Below are 26,740 nucleotides of genomic sequence, written 5' to 3' on the forward strand. Positions count from 1 at the left end.
TGTGCAAATCGCCCTGGCTGGCGTGCAAATCGCCCCGGCTGGCGTGCAAACCCCCTGGCTGGTGTGCAAATCCCCCGGCTGGCGTGCAAATCCTCCCGACTGGCGTGCAAATCCCCCGGATGGTGTGCAAATCCCCCCAGCTGGCGTGAAACCCCCCCGGCTGGCGTGCAAATCCCCCAGCTGGTGTGCAAACCCCCTGGCTGGCGTGCAAGCCCCCCCGGCTGGTGTGCAAGTCCCCCAGCTGGCGTGCAAATCCCCCCGGCTGAGGCTCCCGAGGGGTGTTTGCTCCCAGCCCTGGTGCTGCTCACCCCTGGGTGCACACCCGGGATCTCCCAGGGCACAGCAGAGCCTTCACAGGGGTGCAAAAGGCCTTCAGTGTGTGTGCACACGTGTGTGTACGTGCGTGTGCATGGCTGTGCACGGGTGTCTGTACACAAGAGTGTGTGTGTGCACGAGTGCACGTGTGCGGATGCAGGTGTGGACAAATTCCCATGTGCACACGCATGCCTGTGTGCACGTAAGTGTGGGCATGTGCCTACATGGGCACACGTACGTGTGTGTGTGCACGCGTACGTGTGTGTGTGCACGCGTGCCTGCAAGTGCACGTGTCTGCCGGTGTGCGTGCGTATCCCTGTGTGTGCACGCATGAGTGCACATGTGTGTGCAAGCGTGTGTGCGCAAGCGCAGGCGTGCAAGTGCACGTGGGTGTGCAGGCAGGCATGCGCTCTGCCTGCACGCGAGTGCACCGGGGTGTGCGCACGCCCCCGAGTGTGCGTGCATGCATGTGTGCTTGCACGCCTGTGCGTGCCCGGGGCTGTGAGCACACGCGTGCGTGCCCGTCGGTGTGAGCACAGGCGTGCAAGCCCGGGCGGGACTCGAACCCGGATCCCACAGCCGCCTCCCGGGGGCGGCCTCGAACCCCGCGGCCCCGCCTCGCCCTCAGCGCCGGCACCCTGCGCCCCTTCCCGGCATGCCCCGGGCGGGCGGGCCGCACCACGGCGCCCCCCGGGGGTTGTAGTCCGCGACGGGGGGCGGCGGCGTGGCGAAGACCGCGGCAGGGACTACAACTCCCAGCATGCCTTGCGCCCCCCCCCCCGCGCACACGCCCTGACCGCGCCGGGCTACCGGCGGCTGCCATCTTGATTCGCCGGCCTCAGCGGCGGCGTGGGGGGGGGAAGGAAAGGTGCGGGCGGCGTAGAGCGAGGGGACGATGCTGGCCTCCCTGGCCTCTCGCCCGCCGCCACCGGGGCTGGCGCGGCTCCTCCGGGCGCGGCTGTCGCCGTCACCGGCGGCCTACGGGGCTCCGGCGGTGGCTGAGGGGGCCGGGACCGCCGGGCCGCGCCTGCTGCCGGCTTGCGCCGCTAGGGGGCGCCGTGAGCTCACGCCGCCGCCGCACGCGGGGCTGCTATGGCGGGGCGCGGCCGGGGGGGGGCGACGGCGGGGACCGGGGGGGGAGACGCCGGCAACGGGGCTGGGGACGGGGGAGAGGCCCCCGGGAACGGGACCAGGCCCCTTGGGCTCCCCCGTAGCAATGGGAGCCTCCCCCTTAGCGATGGGGCCAGGCCCGGGGGGCTCCCCCTTAGCAATGGGGGGCTCCCCCTTAGCGATGGGGCCAGGCCCGGGGGGCTCCCCCTTAGCAATGGGGGGCTCCCCCCTAGCAATGGGGCCCGGCCCCTGGGGTACCCCCGTAGCAGCAGGGCCAGGCCCCGCCGGCTCCCCCCTAGCAGCGGGGTCAAGCCCGGGGGGCTCCCCCGTAGCCATGGGGCCAGGCCCGCGGGTCACCCCCATAGAGCCGGGGCCAGCCCCACAGGGGACCCCCGCAGCGGAGGGGCCGAGGCTGCAGATCCCAAAGCCGGCCCCGCTGCGGACCCCCCGGCCTCGCACCACCGGCCTGGCCGGCGCGGGCTGCCCGCTGCCGTCCGGCTTCGCCGCGTCCCTTGGGGAGCCGGCACCGTGGCCCTGGGGCGCCGAGCGGTGCTGCCGTCGCGGAGGAGACCCCGGCGGGCGACGGAGCGGAGACGGGAGCTGCCCCCCGGGAGCCGCGCTGCCTGCCCTCGTCGCTGCCCTGGCTTACTGCTACCTCAGGGACCACCGCTCCAAGGGTGACTATTGCCGCTTGCCGTCTGGGCTCGGGAGGGGGCTCGATACAGAGCAGGGGAGCTTGTGCCCCTCGAGAAGGGGGGCGTGGGGGTCCCTCCTTGGAGATGGAGCCTCCCTGGGCTGGGAAGCCCTCCAGGAAAGCGTTATCCTTCATCCCTAGCCCAGAGGTGTGCTGGGCCGCGATAGATACCCCAGGTCTCCTGGGGTGTGAAGATAACGATGCTCACGTTTGCCACCGAGATAAAAGAGCCAGCGCCCGTCAGCTGCGCCCCAGACCGTCTCCGGGGAGGGTTTTGTGGTGTGTGTGGGGTGAGGAGGCTGGCAGGGGAGGGTTGGAGCTGTCGGGGTGCGTGTGTAAGGAAGAAATTCTTCACCGTGAGGGTGGTGAGGCACGGGAGCAGGCTGCTCAGAGAAGCTGTGGCTGCCCCATCCCTGGCAGTGCTCAAGGCCAGGTTGGACGGGGCTTGGAGCAACCTGGGCTGGTGGAAGGTGTCTGCCCATGGCAGGGGGTTGGACCAGATGATCCGTAAGGTCCCTTCCACCCCAAACCCTTCTGTAATTCTATGAGTTTCCGCAGGGCCAGCTCTCTCCAGTCCTCTGCTTTGACCGTAGGATATTTTGGGCAAGCACAAAGGTTTGGGAGTTGGAAGGGGCTGAGTTAATACCCCGATAAGCCCAAGGTTTCTCACAGAGCGATTTATGTCCACCCTGCTGTGGCAAGGAAGCAGTTAGGGGATGGCCACAAGCCCTCGTTGCCACAGGTTTGGATCTAGAAAGGCTGACGCGCGTGTCTGAGCTGAAGCGCACGGGATAGTCCCGGTCGGGGCAAGTCGCACGCTTTTGGGTTGATGTGTAACTTGGTTTGTGCCACGGCAAGTCCCGTTCTCGGCCCTCGTGCAGCGTTTTGTGTTCGGGAGCACTCGGGGCGCTTGGTCGCTCCGGCCCGGGTTGTTGTCACCCCGCTCTCCTGCCGCAGGACAGGAGATGGAGTGGCCCGGGCGGTGTCGCGGGATGTGTTTGCTGCTCTGCTGAGTGCCAGGCAACCTTCAGACCTTCGGCCGGAGGAGGGCAGGATCCAGGCTCGGTCCCAGCTGCGGAAGAGGAGCCGGTGCGTGCACGAGGGGGTGCTCGCTGCTCGCCGGTTCAGGCCTGCCGGCAGCGAGCTCGTCCGCTGGCGCGACGCAGGCCTGGGGCAGGAGGGGCTGTGACTTCGGAGCAGGACACGTACTCACTGGTTTCAGGCACATCAGAGCTCGGTTTCCCTGTGAGTAACGCGCCGGCTGCTGGGCTGGGCTGCCGGGTTGGTCACCCAGGAGGTTTCACCATCGTTACGAGGAGTCTTGTGTAATTAGTGCTTAGGAAAGGTCTGCGAGACCAAGGCCCGGCTTTGGTGCCGGAGCCGGTTTGTGGATCGGTTGGTGTTCAGAGCCGGGCAGCCACGTGGCTGTGGCTGCAGGCAGAGGGGACGGAGCCACGAGCACCCCAAAACCCGGAGGCGGGGAGAGTGCGGGAAGCAGGTGGGATGCTTTCCTGGAGAGGGCGGGGATGCGGCTGCAGAAGGGCAGGCCTGGATTGCTCAGGGGTCCCCGCAGAGCTCGCAGAGCCGTGCCGTGCCATGGGGAGCCTTCCCGGCTCTGGCTCTGCGGGTGGCTTTGGGGAAGCCCCATGTTGTTCTTTACCCAGTACTGCGTCCAGCTCGGGGGTCCTCGGCACGGGAAGGACATGGAGCTGTTGGAGCGGGGCCAGGGGAGGCCACAGCAATGGTGCGAGGGTGGCACAGCTCTGCTGGGAGGAGAGGCTGAGAGCTGGGGGGGTTCAGCCTGGAGAGGAGGAGGCTGCGGGCAGACCTGATTGCGGCCTTGCCGTGCTTAACGGGGGCTTGTGAGAAAGGTGGGGACAGGCTTTTTAGCAGGGCCTGCTGCGACAGGACAAGGGGGGATGGTTTTAAACTGAAAGAGGGGAGATTCAGACTGGATGGAAGGAAGAAATGTTTCACGCTGAGGGCGGTGAGACACCGGCCCAGGTTGCCCCGAGAGGTGGTGGATGCCCCATCCCTGGAAACATCCAAGGCCAGGCTGGACGGGGCTGTGAGCACCCTGATCTGGTGGGAGCTGTCCCTGCCCATGGCAGGGGTGGGACTGGATGGGCTTTAAAGGTCCCTTCCATCCCAAACCCTTCTGTGACTGGGAGGAGGACACGGTGCTGGACCTGAGGTGCCTGAACGCTCGGTAACTCGGACACCAAAGGTCGTTTGGTCCCAACTGCCTGGATTTTACCCCGTGTCTCGGGCAGGGCTGCGTGGCCCGTGCTGCTGGTGTTCTGCTGCGGTGCTGGGGCTAGCGAGCAGCCGTCGTCCCCGGGGGGGACACAAACGCACCCGCTGCTCCCCTCTGACACCTTCAGCCTGGCAAATTGTCCTTGAGACAGCGCGCAGCCCAGGTAAACCCGCAGTGCCCACCCATCCCGGCTTTCCTAATAAGACCACAAGCAATTTGTGCTCTTAGTTTAGATGCACGTCTGCACCGATGACATCCGTCAGCCAAAATAGCTCCCTGCAGCGCGCCGAGCGCCGTTACCTTCAGGGCGGCGGAGGAAGCGTTGAGGTTTGCGGTGCAGCTCGAACCTCTGCAGTGCTGGCTGCTGGGGCGAGCCGAACGCGCGCCTGGTTGTGTGCTCGTGCCCCGAGAGAGGCACCCTCGCCCCAGCAGCCGGGGATGGGGCGCACGGGACAGGGGTTAAGGTGACAGGTTAAAGACGCAAGGCAGAAGGCCGAGCCGCGGGCACAAATGGCTTGGAGAAAGGAGGCACAAAATGTTGGGGAGAGAGCGGGAGGCACCTGAAGGCTGGGGAGAATTGGGGAGAATCGTCCCAGCTTCCCAGTCGCCCCGGGACAGCTCTGCTGGCGGCGCTGGATTTGAACAACTCTGGCTCCAGCAGCTCAGAGCTGGGCGCTGTCCCTACCCTCTCCAGCCAGGAGGTGTCCGTCTGAGCCCGCCGCAGGGGCTCGCTGCCCTGCTGTGGTGGCTACAAACCTCTGGCCCAGGCTGTGACCGCCTGGGGTGACAGTGCCAGCTGCCCCCCGTGCCCGCTGCGCCCCGGAGCCTGCCGCTCCCGGGGTCTGCGTTGCAAACACGGGAAAAAAATCTTTGTTTCTCCAGTTGTTGTTGCAGTTGATTCCTTGCTGGAACCCCGGGTGCCCCAGCAGGACCTTTCCCCTCCGCTCCAGCCTTTTCCCAGGCTCATCCCATGGCGCTTTCCGAGCCGGAGACTGGCAGCGCCCGTGGTTGTAAGCAGAGGTGGTTTGCTACAGGCGTGGGTGATCTCCGGCAGGCTGGGAGAGACGGGGCTCCCAGGGAGGAGCAATCCACGTCCCTGGCTGCGTCCACGGGGGATGCCCGGGGGATCTCTCGCCTTACTGTTCCAGCGGGCTGAGTGTCTGGGTTTGGGCTAGGAGAGGCGAGGAGGGGACTGGTGCAGCCGGGCCGGGGATTCAACTCGCACGCAGGTTCCCGCGTCTCTGCCTCTGACTGCGTTTTGGGAACTGCTGCTCAGGCCTGCCTTCCCCAGCGCCTGGCACCGGGGCTTGCAGGGAGGCTGTGGTAAGCCAGCGAGCGAGCAGCAGGTTTTGGAGTAACCTGCTCGCAAAAATAGATCCTTCCTAACCCGTGGTGTTTGGTACGAGCTGTAAGCACAGGCCCGGCCTTCTCTGCTGCGGCGGCCTGTGCCACCTCCGGGTTATTGGGTGCGTGAGTGCGTTTTGCTGCTAACTCGCTTTCTCTTCTTTCTCTCTTTTCAGAAGATGCTCTGCTGGAAGCTGCGAGGGTCAACAACGTTTCGGAAGTCAACAGGTGAGCGGGCGTTAGAGAGGTGTGAGAGCGCAGCGCTGCCGAGGGGTGGGAAGGCAGGAAAGCTGTGTCGGTGCTCGGGAAGGGGTGGGCTCGTCCTCCTTACCCGCTGTGACTCGGCACTGGTTCGTGTTTGGGCAGGCTTCCCAAGGCACAGCGCCCACGCCCTTGGGGTGCTCGCCTCGCCGTCTCGGGTCCTGAATGGGAGGGACGGTGAGCACAGTTACCTGTGAAGTGGAAGGTGAGGGTCAGCAGGGCTCAGGGCCGGGTCCTGCACTGGGAGCACAACAACCCCAGGCACCGCTGCAGGCGTGGGGAGGAGCGGCTGGGAGCTGCCCGGCGGGAAAGGGCCTGGGGGTGCTGGTCCACAGCCGCTGAACATGAGCCAGCAGTGTGCCCAGGTGGCCAAGAGGGCCAACGGCACCCTGGCTTGTATCAGGACCAGGGTGGCCAGCAGGAGCAGGGCAGGGATGGTGCCCCTGTGCTGGGCACTGGGGAGGCCGCCCCTCGAATGCTGTGCTCAGCGCTGGGCCCCTCAGCCCAAGGCGGCCATGGAGGGGCTGGAGCGTGGCCAGAGCAGGGCAGCGAGGCTGGGGCAGGGGCTGGAGCCCAAGGCTGGGGAGGAGCGGCTGGGGGAGCTGGGGGGGCTCAGCCTGGAGAAGAGGAGGCTGAGGGGAGCCCTCATCGCTCTCTGCAACTGCCTGAAAGGAGGCTGGAGCCGGGGGGGTCGGTCTCTTCTCCCCAGGAACAAGCGATGGGACGAGAGGGAACGGCCTCAAGCTGCGCCAGGGCAGGTTTGGGTTGGGTATTGGGAAAAACTTCTTCCCCAAAGGGCTGTCAGGCCCTGGCCCAGGCTGCCCAGGGCAGGGGCTGAGTCCCCGTCCCTGGAGGGATTTAAAAGCCGTGTAGATGTGGTGCTTGGGGACATGGTTTAGTGGTGGCCTTGGCAGCGCTGGGTTAACGGTTGGACTCGATGATCTTGAGGGTCTTTTCCAACCTTAAAGATTCTGTGATTCTGTGATTCTATGATTCTCTGGATTGGCTTGAGCGCTTCCCAGGATGGTTTGCGAGCAGCAGTGCTGCATTAATGAGATACGTCTGCTGGCAGGGCAGCGCTGACCTCATCTGCAGCAAGTGCCAGGGACTTAGCCTGGAGCTGTGCGAGGCAAAGAAATGTCCTGAAGACGCAGGGTGAAGAGAAGCAGCTGAGAACCAGGCGGAGCTGCTTGTCCAGCAGAGCTTGGCCGCCCTGCCTGGTCTCTCTCAGTAACCCAGTGGCGATGAGGTCTCCCATGCCCCAAGTGCTGCCCTCAACTAGCACAGAATTAAGATTTTTTGGTAGTCCGGCAGCTTGCACAGGACGGGAGCAGACATCGCTGCTCTCCTGCATTCCCCACGCCTGGTTTTTCTCTCCAGCTGAGGTCTCCCGCCCAGCACGGGCATCCAGGGAGCTCGGCGCTGTGAGCTGCTGTCCCTGCGTCCTGCTGCGGCAGGGGAGGAGAGCCCTCCTGGCCCGCAGCCAGGGGATGCTCCTTCCCGTCTCCAGGATCGCAGAGGAAGCAGCCTGGCTCTGCTGCACCCCGGGGCTGAGATCTGGCCTAGATCAAGGGCCGAAGAGGATATTGGTGTGCGGTTAATTGGCACATGTGTTCTGCTGCTTGTAATTGCAGGAAGCTGCTGCTTAGGGATGTCTGGGTGATTTGTGAGCCTGGGCAGGCAGAGCAGCGCGGGGGACGCTCTGTGCTCCCCCTGATTCGGGAAGGGCTGGTGGCCGTACGCGCTCCGGCTGTGCCGCACGGCCACGGCCTCCCCCCTTCTTTCCGTGCTCTTTTCTTCCAGTCCCGCTCCCCGGGGAGCTGCCTCCCCCCTGCACGCCCCCGGTGTGCGGCGCTCCCTGCCTGGCATGTGCCTTCACCTGGCACGGGACGGTGAAAACTCCTGACTCTCTCCCTGCTGCAGGCAGCTTCGGCCTCTGCTTTACAACAAAATTCCACAGCCCGGGATCTCCACAGCTGCTGCAGAGACGACAGCAGAGGCACAAACCGGGCTTGCATTAAGGGCTCTTGCCACCTGCAAGGGGTAAAGCCCAAATTCGGCGTTGGCGGGGCAGGAGCGTGACATCGAGCTGAGCGCCCTGGGCTGCGCCGGGGAGAGGGCAGCGCCGTCCGTGGGGTGCGCTCCCCTGCTCCACGCTGCTGGTGGTGAGTTAGGAGAGCGTGACAGAGTTTTCTAATATACCTTTAGACTCATTTAACCTCTCTCCCACGGCCTAATGTCATGGTATAATAACTTCAAGGCACTGAAGAGCCGGCAGCGCGGTAGGGCTGAGCTCCTGCGCTCCATCTCGCCTGGGCTTCACGGAGTGATTGAAGACACACGTTCTCCGCTCGTCAGCAACCCGCCTCGTTAGGCCGTGCCAGGAAAGCCGAGCAGAGACGCGTTGTTGATCGTGTCGCAGAGCTGATGTTGTTCGGTTCTCCAGCTCAAAGGCTGTTAGAAGCAGCAGCCAGATGTTTATAATTCTGCCGACTGCGTTCTCTGGTACACGCTCTCTTCATCTGCTGCTGGGGACTTGCTTTTCCTTGCTGGGCGAACTGGGGAGCTGGCCTGTTCCACGTGCCTTCTCCAGCTGACGGCTTGTCGTGCCCTTTGCGCGGTCAAACATCGTAACTACGAGTAGGAAACGCAATCTTTTGGTCTGAAGCGTAGAAAATGGACGTGTGGGAGAGGGTGGTGTGAGGCACAAAGATAATTTTGAAACCATGAGTTAAGTTGTAGTTGTGCTTAACTGCAGAGGGAAGACGGGGTAGAGAGAGGCTCCAAGGGGGTTTGGGGCAGAGGCTGTGCTGTCAGCAGAGGACTGAAGAGCTTTTAGGATGACTGCATCCCTCATCCCGAAAGAGTTCTGTGTCTTCTCTTGGAAGAGAGCGACTCCCTTCCTCACCCCAACAGCCACCTGTAGGATGATGGGGTCAAGGCTGCCATCCTTGGGGAAAACCGGGGAGAAGGAGGACTAGAATGCCGGCAAGGATCACCGGCAGCGGGTTCCTAAAATGAACGATCGTCAAAGAATGGGAGGTGCGGGGGCGCGGGCCTGTGTGGCCGTCATCTGCTGCCTGTTGAGGTGTGACGGTGACCTGGCGCAATGAAGAGCGAAGCAATCTTTCCCGTAGGAATTAATGGAATGAGGGGGTGGAGGGGTCGTACGTGGGGACTTGAGCAATGCGCCTTACGTACAGCGGGACGGGGCGCGGGACGTGGAGGGGCAGAGCAGCAGCAGAATCACCAACCGGAGGAGATGCTGGCTTTTTGGAGGCTGGCTCTTCAGAGCAGGTCACCCTTCCAGAAGATCTCAGCCTCCCCATCCTGTAAATCTTCCAGCGTGGGTCTTCTCGCTGCCTCTTTCCGTGTATTTAATCTCGTCTGTAGTAGCAGCACATCCACGCGGGTGAGGAAGCGGACGGCACTCCTCTGGTCACGTTTCACCAGGCTGCAGGCAGACGCTGCTTCGTGCCAGCTGTCAGGACGTAAATGGAGGTGGAAAATAAGCGATACAGTTAGGCAAAATTAAAAGCACTTGATCTTGGAAGCCAAGCTGTCCCACGCCTGTCCGGATCTTCTGTCTGGGAAGCCAAAGAACCGCAGGCACGGGTGAAAATCGGGCTGCAGGAACCGAAAGGAGGGTTTGTGTCGGGGAGCCTCGGGCAGGGCGGGAAGGCAGGGTCCGGCTGCGCCCGGGGCTGGGCTGCGCTGGCGTCTCCGAGTTTGGGCCAGGAGACGCGCAGAAGGCAGCCGCGCTCCGCTCACGGGCAGCGCGCAGAGCACCTTACTCTGAAAGGCTTCCTCCGGGTCCTTTTTTGCTGCTGAGCTGCTAAACAGGGAGAGCGACGAGACAGAACGAGGGTTAGTTCAGCTGGTAACTAGAAATTTCTCAGTCAGGCTTGGAAAGAGTAAGGTTATGAATATCGGAAACGATGGGAGGCTTAGGGGAATTTCGCATTATTGCGACCAGCAGCTTTTCCCTCGGGTGAGGGTGAGCAGGCCTTTTGAACGCGGCAGGCAGACCTGACGTTAACGCGCACGTTAGCATTGCTGCGGGAAGGATCGCGCGTCCGACGGCTGGAGCCAGCCCCTGAGCCATCGGCTCTCCTCTTCCCTCTGCCTCCTCGCAGCTCCCAGGCGGGTTTTCCCATCTTTATTAAATGTGAGAAACCAGGCTGAATTCTTCATCGAGATCAAGGAAGGTGTTAACTCCTGAGACCATTCCCTTTGGAGCGTGTGGCAAACCAGCTCTTCCCTTCGAGCCCCTCATGCTGTTAGCCAGTACAGAAGATAACACCTCGTTAACGCGGGTAGCTTAATTTCCCTCAACCTCAGTTCTTCCGCGCCTTTGGAGGGAAAGCAAGAAGCCAAGCCGTAAAGAATTCCTGCCTCAATCCCCCTTGTGTTTATATTCAGTATTAATATTGATTCTCTGTGTTCCAGCTTTGTTTCTTAATAAGCCACCCACAGAAGTGCAGAGTTTCCTCGCCAGATAAATACGATGGAACAGTGGTCTCATCAGCCCTGGACGACTGTGACTCATGGAAACGCGGTGTGTACGTCGGGCGGCTGTGAGCAGGCTCATTGGTAACAGCAGGCAGCGACCCACATCTGCGTGTTCGTGGGATCTGGAGAGGACCAGGCGCTCTCCTGCTGCCGGAGGGATCCAGCCAGGCACGGTGGCAGGGCAGAAAGCTCCCTGTCAGCTCCTGCAGCTGCTTCTCCTCTCTCCAGGCAGATTTTTAGATTGCAGGAACAGTTAAGTCAAGCTCGATGGCCCCAAACGGTGATCTCTGTCTTTTGGTCAGGCAGCCGAGCATCACTCATCTTGTCGGCTCTGACTCATCCTGGTGCTGCCTCCTCCCGGGCTGTGTCTGTCTCTTCTCCCTTCTTTTGTAGGCAACAAAGCTCGTCGAGCCAGAGCTCAGGGTGGGGTTTGGCCCAGCCTGGTCTGCTGGCCACGGCGGGGTTACACCTGATAAACGGTCCTGATCCCAACGACAGGAATGCCCCGCTCTGCCCAGGCCGGGGGAGAATCCTGGTCCGTTACCAGCCTCTCTGTCCCCTGCTTCCAGTCCTCTGACAGCGTGACATCTCCCCTTGCTGCCGCGGGGAGGATTGCTGCCCGCCGGCACGGTGCTCCGGGGCTGTTCGCTCCCCACGTAGTTATCCCTCAGATCCGTCGCAGGAACGCCAACGTGGGATGCGCTCTGGAGGCCTACGGGGGATCCGTGCGGGCAGGGCCAGACGGATATGACGGTACCTCTGGCCCTGGGCGTGCGCCGTCACGCTGGCTCGGCCCGCTTTTGGGGAAAGATTAACCCGGAGGCTGCGGTCACCTGCAGGAGACCGAGCCGAAGGTGCGCGGGCCGCGTCAGCTGCTGCGCTGGCTGAACTGCGTCATGGTGGTGGGGACTGCGTCCCTGGCACGCTGGTGCAGTGTGCTGGAAAGGAAGGCTGCTCTTCCAGAAGGCTGCGAGCCCTTTCTGCTCTGGGGCGCGTGCGACGTGGCGGGACCTGGGCAGTCCTCCCACCTAGGCCAGAGCAGTATTTGTCCTTGTCTTTTACGCCTTTTATATCTTTTTATCTTTAAATGGCTCGGAGGAGCAGAGTCAAGCTGCCAGGACCGCAGTAGATCCGCGAAGACGAGTCTGTTTCTAGGTAAAACTGATCGTGCTCCTCCTGGGCGTTGCGTTTTCGGTCCTCCCCAGCCCCAGGGGTGGGCTAGGGGTTCAGCAGCACCTTCCGTTTGCTTCCCATCTAAAGGGTTTCTTAAAGAATTCAGGAACTGCATATGAAATCACAGAAAAAAAATCTCGGTAGTGAATCAGGTTTCGGTGACCAACCTGGAACAGACCCTCCTCGGTCCAGGGATGGATTTTTGAAAGTCCCGTGGCTGAAATGAGCCCAAATCGGAGCTGAACGTGAGCCGTTTGCATCAGAGCTTCCCGGAGCTCAGCCCCGTTGGTGGGTTTTTCTTGGGAGCTGGCAGCCCCGTTTCTGCCCAGACGGGCAGGCCAGCTGGGGCTGTGCTGCCCACGCCGCCGTCCGGAGCTCCCGGCAGAAGGTCGTGCCCGCGGCTGGGAAACCATCGGATCACGGGAAGGAACCGTGCAGAGCGCGCGGGCCTTTACGGGAGCAGATATCCCATCTCGTACCCCTCAGAGGTGATAATAATAATAATAATAATAATAATAATAATAATAATAATAATAATGTAATAATACTTAGCAGGACTGTGAGTATCGTGCGTGGGGCCTTACGCTCAAGGGATGCCTGAATGCTTTGTAGGGTAAATGGAGGAGTCACGTCGGTGGCTAGCGAAGCGTGCCTGCCTGTGGCCACCGGCCAGGCGCGTACCTTATCTTCTGTCCTAAACAGCTGGGAACCGTCTTCAGCAGTGGCAGTGAGGGAGGGCCGGAGACGGGATTGGAAGATTATTTATAATTACATTTATTTCCATTGCTACACCCTTTATGTTACGCTGTCTGTTTACCCTCGCCGGGCCTGTGTTTGTTAGTGTATATCTGAGCTAATGGACACCTGGGGTTTTTAGGATAAACAGATGTTTTTCCTGTAAGTATCCCCTTTAATCTTTCCTCCTAAAGCGTGGACCGAATTATACAGCACTTTGTTTCAGTGGAAGTTTTTGACTGGTTATTGAGTTTGATTTGGCGCGCGGCCTCGGGGGCTTGGAGCGGATACAACAGCCCAGATTTCTTCGCGTTGGCTATGAAATATCGGAGGAGGCGCTGTGCTTTCCTGTACTGGAGGGCTGGGAAGTGGAGCAGCTTTCCCGAGCAGGGCAGCAAGGACCGGGGAGGAAAGATGGGAAATAAAAGCGGTAACTTCTGCTGTCGCTGCTCAGTTCCTCACCGGTTTCGCAGGAGCGTTTTGCTTTAACACTTCCTCTGTAGTGACCTTTTTTCATGCTTCTCGTTGTGTTTTGTCCTCCCAGGACTGACGGTGTTTGCACACTGAGTCATAAGACCGATTTCTTTGCGGTCGGCGTCCAGCCAGCCAGCCGCAAGAGGCAGACGATCTCACGCCTCTTCCCAAAACAGCTTCAAACCCTTTACCAGGCCCAAATCCCTCTCCCTGGAAGCAGACACCGACTCATCTGGCGTGGCTGGATGCGTGGTAGTTTCTGTGTGTGTGAAATACATCTGGTAGCCATCGCAGGGTTAATTCCGATTAATGACGGTGTTTATCACTCGGGCAGCGGCGGGGCTGAGCGCAGGATCGCCTCCGCGTGGAAGTGGCCTGGACATCCACCAGTGATGGGGACAAACGGGAGCAATGATTCCGCTTCGCTCACAGCTCAGGAGCCAAGGAACACCCAGGGAGACGGCAGGCAGCAGGTTTAAAACCAATGCAAAGTGCTTTCTTGTGCAGCACAAACCGTGAAACTCGGTGGATGCTAGGGAGCCTGACAGTCGAATTCGGATCCGTGCAGAGTAAGCCTAGCAGGTAGCCACGTGCCACCTCCGGTGTGTCGTGGCTTGCCAGGAGTTAGGATATTATGCTCAAATCCCTCTGCAAACAGTGATTACTCATGCTCTTCCCCCAACTATCTGCTGCTGGCAGAGAGAAGACTGTCGGGCTGGAGCGGTATTTTTCCAACGCACACCTTAGCCGTGCGTTGCGGTGACTTGGGAAATCAGCAGTGAATGGGGCTCCTTCAGGGGAGGCTGCGTTTTCTTTTCCCCCAAACCCCTGGCGATGCCAACCGTAGCACACCGGAGCCGGCAGCGAAGCCGGCACTTCTAAGCTCCTGCGCTCCCCTCTTCCCTGGGCAGAGGCGGGAGGCAGGGCGTCTACGTCCCCCTCCTTTCCTCCCTCTTTCAGCCTGGTTTGAAAAGCAAAATCTGGTGGTGCTGGAGCATCTCACAGGGGGTGTAGACACGGGACGAAGACCAGCGTCTCGCCGTGTGTCTGCGTCAGCCTCTTCGTGTTCACATCGTGCCGCTTCGCCTTTCCCCATCGCGTGCGTAATTCTTGCCCGCGGTGCTTTCGCCCGCCCTCTGTGCCCTCGGACAGCCCTGGGAGCTCGGTTTCATTTCTGAAACTCAGATTTATAACACCTTCCCTCTGATTTTGGAAATTCAATGTCCCCTTCACGCTGCCTGGGTTAGGGGCACCGTCCCCTCCGGCACCCCTGTGCCCTGCCTCCTCGGGACCCGCGGGGAAAACACGGCTCCTCTCCTCGTCCCTTCCCTCCCTCGCCTGGTTTGAACCCTCACACCGCGCCTGCCCGGCACCGGTGCGTTCCTGTGGTTTCAGGTGGCGTGGCCCTGGCCCCGAGATGATCGTGAGGGGTTCGGAAGCAGACTTGAGCTCTCTCAAGGAAAGCGGCAGCAAGATCAAAGGCTTTTCGGTGGCTCGCCTGGCTCCCCCGCCCGGGGAAGATCCTTTCCCGCGTCTCTAACAGGGGGACGGCGCTTTCACGTTGGGAGATGTTGTTGAGTTTAGGTGTTTTTCATCCCTCCCTCTTCTGCAAGTCCCGAGAGGGTGAGCGGGTCTGGGGGTGCCCCCGCCCCTGCAGTTAAACAGCGACATATTGGGAAAGGAGCGGGGGAAAGGTTTAAGTGGCCGAGAGCAACAGAAGCTATTGTTGTTGCAAAAGTTCAAGTTTCCAGCTTCCTCTTCCTCCAGCTGTCGGGCGGGAGCGGCGGGCACGCTGCCGGCACTGAGCACAAACTCAAACATGCCCTCTGGGCTCGGCTGGGAGCGCGGTGTCACCGAGTTAGTCACCCAGAACCCCGGCAGCGGGGTGAATAGCAGGCACATCTGTCCGGCGGCGGCGGCGGGGGGAGAAGGCTCGTCGACGCAGCCGACTCGGGCTCTTGTTCCCTTCTGGGTGGATCAAAGCGGTGGAAGCTTCGGGAGCCGCTGTCCGGAGGTAAAACACCCGTACGCGCAAAGCGGTGGGTGCCGCTCTGCCCGGGCTCCTCCGGCGAGTTCCAGAGCAGGCGGTGATGTTCCGCTGGCCAGGCCCCGCGCTCCTCCGGAGCCTCTGCTCCTTTCCAGAGGGGTCTTCGATTCTGCAAAATGCCCCCATTTTGCTGCCCTCGGAGCCGAGGCTCTGCGGGGAGAGGGGACGTCGCTGCTGGCTCGCAGGCTCTCTCCCCATTGCAAAGCTGCCAGCAAAATCTGCTGGGATACCCCGTCTGCCTGGAGCTTTCCACCCTAAAACCCTAAAATCTGAAATCCTTGAAGTACAAGCACAGCACCAAACAGAAAAAGCACCCGCTCTGTATCAGGGCTCGGCCAGCGAGCGGGTCTTGGTGGCACTGCTGCAGCCGAGGACCCGTTTGACTCTTGGGAAACAGTGAAAAAGGTGCTAACAGAGCTATAGGCGCGTGAGAAACTGCTCGGGAGGTAAGAGCGAGTGTCCCGGATCTGATTTGGTTAAACTGAGGATAAACATCCTAAACATTGATCAGAGGATTTTATTTAATTAAAAAAAAATGCTCCTGCTGGTAAATACATTTGGCTGTCTAGGATCTGAGCAGTGGTCGTTGCTTTATCGATTGTCATATCATTAAATCAGGCGGGGGAAAAAATTGATAGGCTTGAAGACCCTGAACATAAAGTTCAGTTGTCTAGAAAATCTGTTAAGTTGCTGAGCATCTTGCAATGATTTAAAAAAGAAAAAAAAATCCCGCTTCTAAATGAAATGTCAATGCCTATTAGGCTAGATGATGTGATGCTAGTAATTCTCTTGCTAGGCTGGCTCATGTGGCGTTCCAGATGCTTACGATTATCCAGATTCCTGAATGGAAAACTACTTGATTAATTCTAATATCTTAGCTCCCAGCCTGTAATCGAATCCCGCAGCAGAGACTCCAGCGTCCTTCCCGTTGGATGCACTAACAGATTTGGCTGCTGGACTAAGATCTTATTTCATTATTCTTTTTAGCTACGAATGATGACAATTCGTTGTTCAGTACACCCTTCTGTACGTCTGTAGCGACAAAAAAGCCTTCCAGTGAGTTAAAATGTAGTTTTTAGTGGCTCCGGAGTGCTTTTAGCAAAGGTGCCGTCCTATCCTCTGTCTCAGGAGGAGATGCTGAAGCGTCTTCGTGAGAAAACAAATGTTAAACTCGCGACATCTGGAACTGAGACCAGGTGGCCAAGAGGGCCAGTGGCACCCTGGCTTGTATCAGGAACAGTGTGGCCAGCAGGAGCAGGGCAGGGATGGTCCCCCTGTGCTGGGCACTGGGGAGGCCGCCCCTCGAATGCTGTGCTCAGCGCTGGGCCCCTCACCCCAAGGCGGCCATGGAGGGGCTGGAGCGTGGCCAGAGCAGGGCAGCGAGGCTGGGGCAGGGGCTGGAGCCCAAGGCTGGGGAGGAGCGGCTGGGGGAGCTGGGGGGGCTCAGCCTGGAGAAGAGGAGGCTGAGGGGAGCCCTCATCGCTCTCTGCAACGGCCTGAAAGGAGGCTGGAGCCGGGGGGGTCGGTCTCTTCTCCCCAGGAACAAGCGATGGGACGAGAGGGAACGGCCTCAAGCTGCGCCAGGGCAGGTTTGGGTTGGGTATTGGGAAAAACTTCTTCCCCAAAGGGCTGTCAGGCCCTGGCCCAGGCTGCCCAGGGCAGGGGCTGAGTCCCCATCCCTGGGGGGATTTAAAAGCCGTGTAGATGTGGTGCTTGGGGACATGGTTTAGTGGTGGCCTTGGCAGCGCTGGGTTAACGGTTGGACTCGATGATCGTAAGGGTCCTTTCCAACCCAAGCGATTCTGTGATTCTATACCCCGTCAAGCGCAGGTGGGGCTAACACCCCGTGAATCTCGTTACCCCGTTCGTAGGTAGGTGGTGGCGGTGAGGTTTCAGCTGCCAGGCGGGAGTTCCCAGCCTGAGGGGCAGGGCTGCCTTAATCCCTGCTCAGCTGATGCCTTCGGACCGCGGGACGTTTCATGTCTGGCTTCTCCCTGCCTCTCCCGGGTTCCCGTCAGGCTTCCCCTCCATTGCAGTAGTATTTTCCTTTCTTTTATTTTGCTGGATTTTATGTGGCGGTTAGACTGTCAAGCGTAGAAAGGGGGTGAGGCGGAAGTTCCTGCGTTCAAATTCTTTCAAATGGCCAAGTAAATAAAATGAAATTCAGACATGCGTTGCACACGTCCTCCCGTCCCGCTCTAAGGGAGGAGCGGAAGGTGACTGGGCCTCGCGGTGGCTGTGGAGGGATTTCTCAAAGCCCCTGGAGTGGGTGGGAGAGGAGACGCTGAGGTCTCGGTGCGGGTGCCCCCCGTCTCTTGCTGGGCTCAGCCTGCTGTGGGTGGTTTCTGGGGGAGCTGGGGCCGAAGCTGGGCCCTGCAGTGGCAGCAAGCCAGTGGTTTTTCATCCGAAGGAGCTGCTTTCTGTGCCGGCACAGAGGACGCGATGGCACAGATGGGGCCGTGGGGTGGATTTCTCCTGCCGGCAGCGTCCCTCCAAGCCAGAGCAGGTGACGGCCATGACCAGCAACAGCCCCGGATCGAGTCAGGTTTGCTTATCTCTGTTGTGAGTGCAAACACCCTCCGTCTGCATCGCTGCCACGGGAGCCGGTCTCTGAAGACAGCCGTCTGCCCCGGTACGGGCTGCCGTGGCTGCGCACCCCCTGCCTCGCAGGGCCGGGAGGGCTCTGTGCCGGCACGGCGACATTTCTCCTTCAAGCAATCTGCGAGCGCTCTTCGGGCAACAGGGCTGGCAGCAAGCGTCGCTGGCCTTCAGCCATGGGGCGCTGGGAGAAGGGGGAAGCGTAAGGACGTATCCTGGGCTGGTGCTGTGCAGCACCCCAGCCTGCAGGACCCTTTGATAATCATAGAATAGAATCACAGCATCGCTGAGGCTGGAAAAGACCTTTAAGCTCACCCAGTCCAACCATTAACCTGTGCTGCAAGCTGCCCGGAGTTAGCGAGGCGCAGGGCTGGGTAGCACGGATCTGCTGAGGATCCCGCGTGAGAATTTGTTCCTCTGCCACCGTGTAGTAGCAAGTATCCAAGTTTTTTGGAGGAAGGACCTATTGTTTACCTGCCAAATAGGTCATTATCATTAAACTTTTCATTGTAACCCTGGTAAAGAGAATATAAATCTTCTGTTGGTGCTGTGGATCATTTACAGAGGTCGTGGCCTCCCGAACCGCAGTTGGGAGCTACGCACAACGGCTACCAGTTACCGTTCTGTTTTCTTAGGTACTGGATCTCAGTCCGAGTGCCCGATGAGCCGCTCGGAGCATCCAGTAGCAGGGCACCAGCGCTGGCTCCCTCTCCTGTCAAAGAAGGACGGTGCCATTACCCACCCGTACACCCGTACACCCATACACCCGTACAGCTACACGTCGCACCGCCGCTGGGGCCAGCAGAGCTGCCCGACAGGCCGCTTCGTAGAGCTGGCCGTCAGCTGGCTGCTGCCGCTCATGCCTCCCTGTCTAATATTAGTCTCGGTCTAACAGGGCAAAAAGCTCCGCTGGAGGGGGATACGGATCATTTTAGGCGCCTAATTCGGCTGAGCGTTACCTGGCTCAGGGCAGCGGGGAGAGCGGCGTTCAGCCGTGTTCAAGACACGAGCCAAAGCTCAGGCATGGGTGTTGCTGGTTGGAAATAACTTTAGGATTACGTGAGTGTATTTGTTCCCTGGGATAAGTTTTTAGGGAAACCGCTGTGAGGCTTTTTGGCCAGGTGGAGGAAGGTTTGCAGAGACCCTGCGTGCAGCTGCGGGTCTTTGCTAGGCTGGCGTTCGTGCTTTCCCTTACGTTTGTGCCAGCCGTAGGAAGAGGAATACGGTGCATTTAGCTCCTTTTCGCTAATTCCATCCCAGCGCTCTTCATTAACCGTCTGACGGAGTTACCCCCGCAGCAGGCCGAGGGCAATTAATTTGAGAAGGGTGGCCAAATTCGGACGCGTACCTCTCTAAGCCCTTGAAGAAGCGGTCTGACTTGTTCAGCACGTGAGCAGCCACGGCTGCCATCGACCTCCTTATCTGGGGGGGGTTTAAACGCTTAAAGTGCGGTGCTTGCGTGTGTGAAAGGCGGCTCGTGTTTTCGCTTGTGTCTCTCGCAGCACGGAGTTGGGTGGCAGCCCTTCCCGGTGACACCTGGATGAAGGACGTGCTGGTTTTTTGCAGGAAAAATTTGCAGGAAAAGCACCGAGGGTAGTTCGATGCCTCCTGTTTCTGGGGTTTGTCTCGTTTGTCCTCTGTGCAAGAAGATGCACAACATCTCCGGTGGGGATGGGCTTTGGAGATCTGCTGAGCTGCCTCTGAAAGCCTCGTGGTTGCACTGCAACCTGAAGATCCGAACCTGTCATCTGATTGCGGGTTAATCAGCTTCGCTCTCCATCATGCCGCTGGGTGGTTCGTCGGGTATTAGACTGAACAGAAGAAAGAAATAAAAAAATGAAGAAATGAAGCCGGTTGGTGTTGGGCCATTTGAAAGGACTGTGCTTGCTGTCACCTACCGGTTTGTTTCGGGGCGGTAGCCGATGAGAAACTGGATTGAATCGACTTTCCATGTTGGGTCTCCTAGGCTGCACTGGATCTATAATAAATACTCCGCGTTCCGTCCCTAGCTCCAGCCCGCTCGGGATGCTTTCCCTGCGTCTCTCCCTGAACGTGTCTCTCTTCTCTCCAGGTTGTTGCTGGAAGGCGCGGACGCGAACGCGAGGCACAGGCTGGGCTGGACTGCCCTGATGGTGGCAGCTATCGGCAGGAACTCCAGGTACGTTGGTCTCGGCATTCACCACCGCGTAGCGGGTAAGTCACTTCCCAGCTGCCCCACCCTTTCCTAACGTCGCCCTGAGCTCCACGGAGGGTTTCCATACAGTTTGGGCTGGTTTGGGATGCGTTGTCGAGCTAAACCCAAGAGATCGTTTCGCTCTTCCTTTGCCCGGTACGTTGTGTGACGGATGGAGATGGGCTGCTCGCGACCCCAGAGAGGTGGCTGCTGAATTGGCAGGAGCTTTTGGCCTCTGATGAGTCCGTGACCTTGGGCTGTCGTGGTGGTGGGCAGCCGGACGCCCCGCCATCAGCAGCAGCTCCCGAAGAGCTGCCGCGTCCCTCCCGGCCTGTGGGGCCGTTGCTGGGTCTTTCATGCTAGGCCTTTATGAAGCAAAAAGGCTGAATGCTGTGCCCTCCCTCCTTAGTTCCCATGATGATCGCCGTGGCTTCTTGTAACCTTTTAAAGACGCTCTTAAATATATTCAGTCTACAACTAAATTCAATTAGTTTTTTATTTAAGGAAAAAAGAGAAAAAGAAATCCAATTTTGGAAAACGTGGGACAGACGGGAGAATGAGCTTTGATGTTACAACCTCTCAGGGATGCTTTACTTAGTCACAAGTTCATAAGCAAAAAAGCCTAATTACTTGGGAAAACACAGGATTAAAGCAGTGCACAAAGGCTGAATATCCGCTCTCGGGCGACACGATTCGAATCCGTGTGCCGAGTTCGTGTGTGGTGCAAACTTTGATGTGTGCCATGACAAGCTGGAAGTCGTGACCTCCTTGGGGAGCTCCTTAAGACGGGCACAGAGGTGGGGGCTTGGGTCTGTTTGTTTAACTTTGATGTCCGAGCAGCAACGGGCCCCGCTGTTTGCCCGTCCGCAGAGGGACGGGCTTTGGAGCCTCCCACCTTTGCCAGCGGACAATGGTCAGCAACGGAGTGTGACGACTGTTGACCATTCCAAGTGACTGGTGGAGCAGAACAGGGCTTCCCGAGTTGCAAAGGCTAAGAGGAGACGGGGAGAAAGGCTCTTCATGGTACAGTAATTACCTAAAACCAGGCCTAAAATCAGGTAGAAATGCTAATGAAAACATCTAGGCAGCAAAAGGCGTTCAGCACCCAGGCTGCGCCCTGTTACAGACGGCAGGGCGATAACGACCGTGCATCCTATTTGGGTACCTGGCAAAAAAAACCCAGCTTTTGGCTGCGTTGGGCAAATTGTGTTTATTTTTCCCACATTTTGGATGAATACTGACTTTAATTGAAAATTAAGAATACCTGAAGGTGGGTAGGACTTGTCTCCAACAATATCATGGAAGAGTAATTAGATGCTTCATGGAGGCAACCATAAGTGCGAGCCAGACCTGCTCCCGGTGTGACAACCCTGCTGGTGCCGCTGGGGCTGGGCCAGGCGTGGTTTTGGCTCTCCGCACCATTTCTGGCTCCGTAACGTCCACGGTGGGGTCTGGCTGCTGGCTGGGAAATGTGTTGAGCTGGAAGATGACACACGGAGCGTTTGAAATGCCCTACGAATCGTTCGCTGGCGGACGTAGCCCACGGGGCGACCTTTTTCACCCGAACACGGCCAAACTGGGCGCCGGGCGCGCGGTCGGCCGTGGAAGGGGAGAGGGCAGAGCCGGGGGAGCTGATGGCTCGGACTCGGTGGCACGGGTTTGCCTGCGGAGTTTTAAATGTTTATTAGCTTTTCCCTTCCAAATGCAGAGTGCCTGCTGGTTTTCTGGATCTCTTGCAATCCTTTTACAGACGCTAGGTAGGAACTAGTGTAAATATGAGGTACTCTGCTTTGCAGGAGGATGCAGGATTATTTGGTTTTTAGAGCGCGGTCCCTCTGTAGAGAGCGACGCTCTAAAATGGCTTTATCCAGCCACAGCGGCCGCTTTGGCGGATTATAAGTTGCTGTGACTTTTGGTTCTTAGCCCATCAGGCAAGCAGCCGCCGGGGGAGGCGAGCCGGGTCCTGCTCTGGCTCGCACAACGGAGGAGAGGCCACGAGCGGCTCGGGGGCCATCAAGGTGCAGCCAGCTGAGCCGGGGGCTGCGCGTAGCCTGCAACGAGTGCAAGCTCATTCGATTCTGTTCAACCTGCTTGCTCTGTGACCACTCCTTTTTTTTAAGGTGGTTGATTGCCGAACAAGTTACCCGGCGAGGCTTTAGGGGGCTGTGACGCTGGTAACCGGGATGAGCGGTTTCAGCCTAAGAAAAAGTCAGCCTTCAGCCCCAAATTACTGTCTTTCCAAAGTCGTTTTTCAGACAAGAACTATGTTTTCAGTCTCTGCTGTGCTGCTGGAGATTTCTGTGACCTGTCCTTTAGCTTTGTAATGTTTCCCAATTTTCACAGCCCTCGCTCTTCCAGTTAGACAGCCACAGTCCATATGTTTAATTTAATTTCGGAGGCACTGCATTAATGGTGTTTGTCAGTTGCCATCAGCTACAAGATCAAATCCCATGTGACGGCAGGGAGGTTTGGGGTCTGTCTTTCCTTTTTACACCAAAACGATGATCATTCTCTTCCTCTTGAAAACGTCCCGTGTCCAAAACACGGCGAGGCATTAAGAAGTGTTCTGGTACGTTCCTACTAACGGGTTGCAAAGGGGAGACGGGTGCGCAGCTGGGAAGGAGCGGGGCCAGGTTTCACGTCGCGTTGAGCCTTTCTCCTCGGCTGCCAGAGGCTCCTCATCCAGGTGAATTTAGCCCCGTGAACTGGGAGAGGACTGGCGATTCCAGCAGCTCCAGGTCCGGGTTTTTTTCCCATTGCCTGTGCTCCAGGGAATCGCTTTTCCGCACGCCGGGAGCGTTTCTGGTCCTAGCTGGCGTCTTCCCCCGCAGCCTCCCGTTCTGAAACGCAGATGCGCAGCGCGAGCGCAGCTCAGCCTTGGCGCCTCTCGGCCCGGGGTAATTTGGCATCTAACGGAGAGGGACCGGGCTACCGGGACGCCCGGGATCCGCTCCAGTCTCTGCTCGGCAGCTTGGGGGAGTTCTCTCTTTTTTTAGCGGCCCTGACGCTCTTGGCGTGCAGCTGGGGCTCTGGCGCTACGAACGCCCGGGGGCCGGCACGCCGAGCCCCAGGCGTGGCTGTGGGGATAGCCATAAACGCAAAGGGGAGCGGCCACATGCTTCAGTCCGGTGTCGAAGCGTGGTGTCAGTGCTTTAAAAACACTTCATTAAGGTAATTTAGATGATATAAAAATATTGTTGAAAGAATTGCGTTCCTTTTATTTATTCTTTTAATTCGCTTATTACCTTGTTTCGGACCCTTCCCGAAGTGAGGATAGATTCATGTACAGTTCTTTTTTTGATGTGAGAGGGAGTCCAGGTCCAGACTCCTCGGCTCTGCGGTAACACAGGTCGTAACCGGGCTAACGCCAGATCAGCTGCGACCGTGTTTACCTGAGCAAAGGAAGGTTTTCCGCTGGAATTCCCATTTCTGGGGGAATTTAGCACAGCTTTAGCATAGCTGGCGGGGCAGGGATGCCGGTTTTAGTCTGAGCATCACAACGAGTATCTGTCGCTTTGGTGCTGCGTACAGCTGCGTTCCTGGCAGGCACGGAGAGCGCCGCGGGCGGGCGGGTGTGCGCGCACACGCGTGCCCGTTCCACCTCACTTTGCATTTCGGTTTTTCAGTTGGAGTGACTCCCAGTCTGTTCTGTTTTCAGTCTTTGTGAAAGCCTATAGCTCTGCTGGATTTCAAGACCCGTTTTAAAGCGGTTTCTTAATTCTCCCGGAAAGACATCAGTTCTAAAAGGGAGGATTTATAGTCTCTGTGAAAAACACTGCTAGGGGCTTCCTCCCCTTGGCTGCTCCGGCTTTGCACATTTAACGTCTTTATAGTAATTAAGCTTTAATTAAACGCTTACTGAGAGCTTTGTGGGTTTTGTGCCTTTGTTAAAATAAGCAGCAAAGCTATCACAAATTAAAAACCAAAGCAGTTAGGACCTTAGCAGGCTAAGCGCCTCTGCATTTGTAGCGTAGTGATCTTTTCTGCATACAGCTACTCTGGTTTTCGTCGTTTCAGCAGAAATAAGATGACAGTGAAACACTGAGTCACCCTCAGCCCCGCAGGAGGTGGAGAACCGGTTGTGCGGAAGGGGAAACCGAGGCACGGAGCAGCATGGAAGCGCTAAGTCCCGGCGGGATGGGTCTGGGCGGTGATAAAACACAGGCGCGTGGGGCTGCTGCTGCTCTCGCCCTCGATGCAGCCCCTGTGCGCCAGCCCGGCGGGGAGCGAGCGGGTGGGAGCACGATTTTAGGGCTTCCAGAGCTACATGGGGAGGAGCGCCCGGCTGTACTCGCGGGGTGGCCTTCTCAGAGCGGCTCGGGCCTCCGCAAGGCTCGGTGACGGCTTGCGCAGCAGCAGCGGTGCCCACGTTCTCCAGGTGGAGAGGGAAGATAAAGAGGGAACAACTTGGCTGCAGCCGGGTCTCCGCGTCGCAGCGGCTGCGGGGAGAGGGATGCGGGCGAGAGCGACGGGCACACGGCTGCCTGCTTGAAGTTTGCGCGCGTTTGCTCAGGTTTAACAATCAACCCTCTTCTTTCCAGCTCCCCTTTCTCTTCTTTACTAATACATAGCGACAGAACTTCTGTCCGTCTTCCTCCCCGCTCTTTTCACGCAGCCATCTTGTTTTACACGTACGTGAGCCCTCCGTTCTGACCCCGAATGCGGCGAGCGGCTGTGCCTGGGTCCCCGGGGTACCCTCAGGAGCGCAGGGAAGGCGGGAGGAGGGACGGGCCCCGACTGCAGCTCTGCCTAAGGAGCACCTCTTTACTCGAGCAGGCGCTTTCTCGGGGAACCTTGTCCCCCTCTCCCCTCGCCCGTGGGCGTTCTTCCGTACGGACTGCTTCGCCTTCTCTTAGAGCAGGAGGGGACAACCTTAATGCTCCCTGCTGGTGAACCGTTCCTTCCACGTGCGTTTAGATGAGTCCTGCTTGTTCATCCAGCTCATGGCACAAGCCTGCCTGTTCCTGTTTCATCAGGGCCTTTAGCCTCTCGTTCCTCTCAGCTGTTCCCAACACCGTCTCCTCTCCTCCATTTTTTTCTCGCATCTTTGCCTTCTTGCACACCCTTTCTCCTTCTCCCTCCATCTTCAGGTCTGGGTCCCTTTGCCTTTCCTCACCTTTGCTTCTCAACACCTTCCTGCTGGGAATGACCGACGAGAAGTGACTCCTCCCCGTGCCTCCGCTCTCCTTCTCCGGCTTTCTGTGTGGATGGAAAGAGCCGTGGGCCAGAGGCTCTCGCGCAGAACCAGAGCCGGCGGTGCTTGGCCCAGCGTGGTCCTGTCCCCTCGCCCTCCTCCTCCTCCAGCAGCCTGCCTTCCTCCAGCCCTCCTCCAGGAGCGGAGTCGGGAAGCGGCTCGCTCTCTGCCTCGGCGGAGATTGCTGGGACCTGTGCCTCTTCCACACGTACCTCGACTTTGTGCATTGCAGGTGCTGTACAGATGTTTTATCTTGGCAATAACAGTACATCATGCATAGTAATATTCTAGTGGGCATGTTCTAAGACTTATAGCGAAGGGTGACCTATCTGGAGCTATTTTCTGTCTATAGGCAATGACATGATGAACTGGCGCAGTCTTATCACCTATATTAGGTCCATACATCTGTTCCGTGTGATTTTTTTCACTCCTTTCACTTCGGGCAGCTCATTCAGAGCTGTCTGCAGCAGAGCTGGAGAAATATCTGGTTGCCTTTGGAAGCACGTACGGCCCACAGTGTCGCCTGTCAAAGAGCTGAGGAGTCAAATGTGGTTTTCAGCTGTGATGACAGCAGGTTTTGAGGGCTTGATCCTACAAACTGCGGCATTTTCTTTCTACTGCTCCCCCGCTGGGTGTCTTTGAGGGACGGTGTCCGCTCGGCCATTCCTGTGTTGAACCTGCCCGCGGGAGGACGGACCGACGGCGACTGTTCCCCTCCGCTGCCTCGGCAGCGTCCCCATCTGAGTCCTCGGTGCGTGAGTCCAGGGGTGAACCCCACCCCGTGGCCTGCAGGTCAGGCACGAGGAGATACCGTCAGCTTAGCAGCTCGCTGCACCTCTCCGAGCCACGGAGGCCGCCTCTGTGCGCGCTTGCTTACCACCGCACGCGGGTAACGGCTTCTTTGCCCTCGCCTGCGCTGATGGCTGGGGCGCGCAGCACCGGTGCTGTACCTTGACTGTGTCTCTGAAGCCCGATTCACCCGAGTCGCACTCTCAAGAGAAAACCGTTGGGAAGAATATAATAATTACCACCCTTCAAGACTTCTTTTTTTTTTTCTTTTTGGATTCCACAAGCCCTTTTTATCACTTTTTTGAGGGGGAGGATCGTTTTCATCTGGGTCGATAATAAACGGCCGCGGAGCGAGGGAGTGCCACGGCTGCCCCGCTCTCTGTGCCGCAGGTAGGCGTAAACCCATTCCTGGGAAGGCGCGCATCCACGTTTAGACCTCATCTAAGGAAAAAAAGGAGAGACCGGGGGCTGGAGTGTAAAAGCAGCTCCCCCCGGCCCTCCTGCCCCTGCTGAGTTTTACAGAGGGTTAAGATATAACCGCACAAGGCTCCTCCTTTGTGTCAGGACCTGTGGCTTCTGCCGGAGCTCGGGGCAGCCGCATATCAAAACGCGTCAAGGCTTTTGCATTGTGCTGATAACTGACGGTCATGGGGATCACCGGGCTTCTTGGTTCATCAACCCCAGCTGCCAGCGCGTTGGTCCGGGCACAGCGCTTCTCCTGACGCAGCCCCGGTCACGTCCAGCCACCTCGTCATCGATTTCCCCGCCCCCCGCATTGTATGTATGTATTTATTTATTTAACAATATGTTGGGCCGGCCATTAGAAGCAGAAAGCACTTTCTCCAATCGATTGAACTGCCCGGAGAACTTCGGTTAAGCCTTGCCCTCTGAGTCATCACCAGGGTCAATTTAGATTTATATTCACGCTGATGAATAGGCTCTGCCTCTAATCTAATGAAAACTTGATCAGCAAATTAAAACTCGGCTTGTTGAGGCTGTTGAGCCCAGGTGAGTTATGGAGGGCAGCCTGCCCCCCTGCAGCACCTCGAGCCTGCCGCCGGCGT

The 26,740-nt window shown here is 58.6% G+C and overlaps 1 protein-coding gene across 2 annotated transcripts in view; it reads left to right on the top strand.

Moving 5' to 3' along the window:
- The first annotated feature begins 1,111 nt into the window (after positions 1-1,111).
- Positions 1,112-26,740, top strand: part of CLPB (ClpB family mitochondrial disaggregase) — a 93,285-nt gene continuing 67,656 nt past the window's right edge. Inside the window, exons 1-3 of one of the 2 annotated variants that reach the window (XM_009464172.2) lie at positions 1,113-2,102; positions 5,897-5,948; positions 19,592-19,678. In XM_009464172.2, coding sequence (XP_009462447.2) covers positions 1,211-2,102; positions 5,897-5,948; positions 19,592-19,678 — 1,031 coding nt within the window. In that variant the 5' untranslated portion in view covers positions 1,113-1,210. Of the gene's footprint in view, positions 2,103-5,896; positions 5,949-19,591; positions 19,679-26,740 lie in introns of both variants that reach the window. The other variant, XM_087759343.1, reaches the window with a different exon arrangement.

Source organism: Nipponia nippon, unplaced genomic scaffold, assembly GCF_047370975.1.
Source record: "Nipponia nippon isolate SJK-2023a ecotype South Korea unplaced genomic scaffold, ASM4737097v1 scaffold_2, whole genome shotgun sequence".
Lineage (NCBI taxonomy): Eukaryota > Metazoa > Chordata > Aves > Pelecaniformes > Threskiornithidae > Nipponia > Nipponia nippon.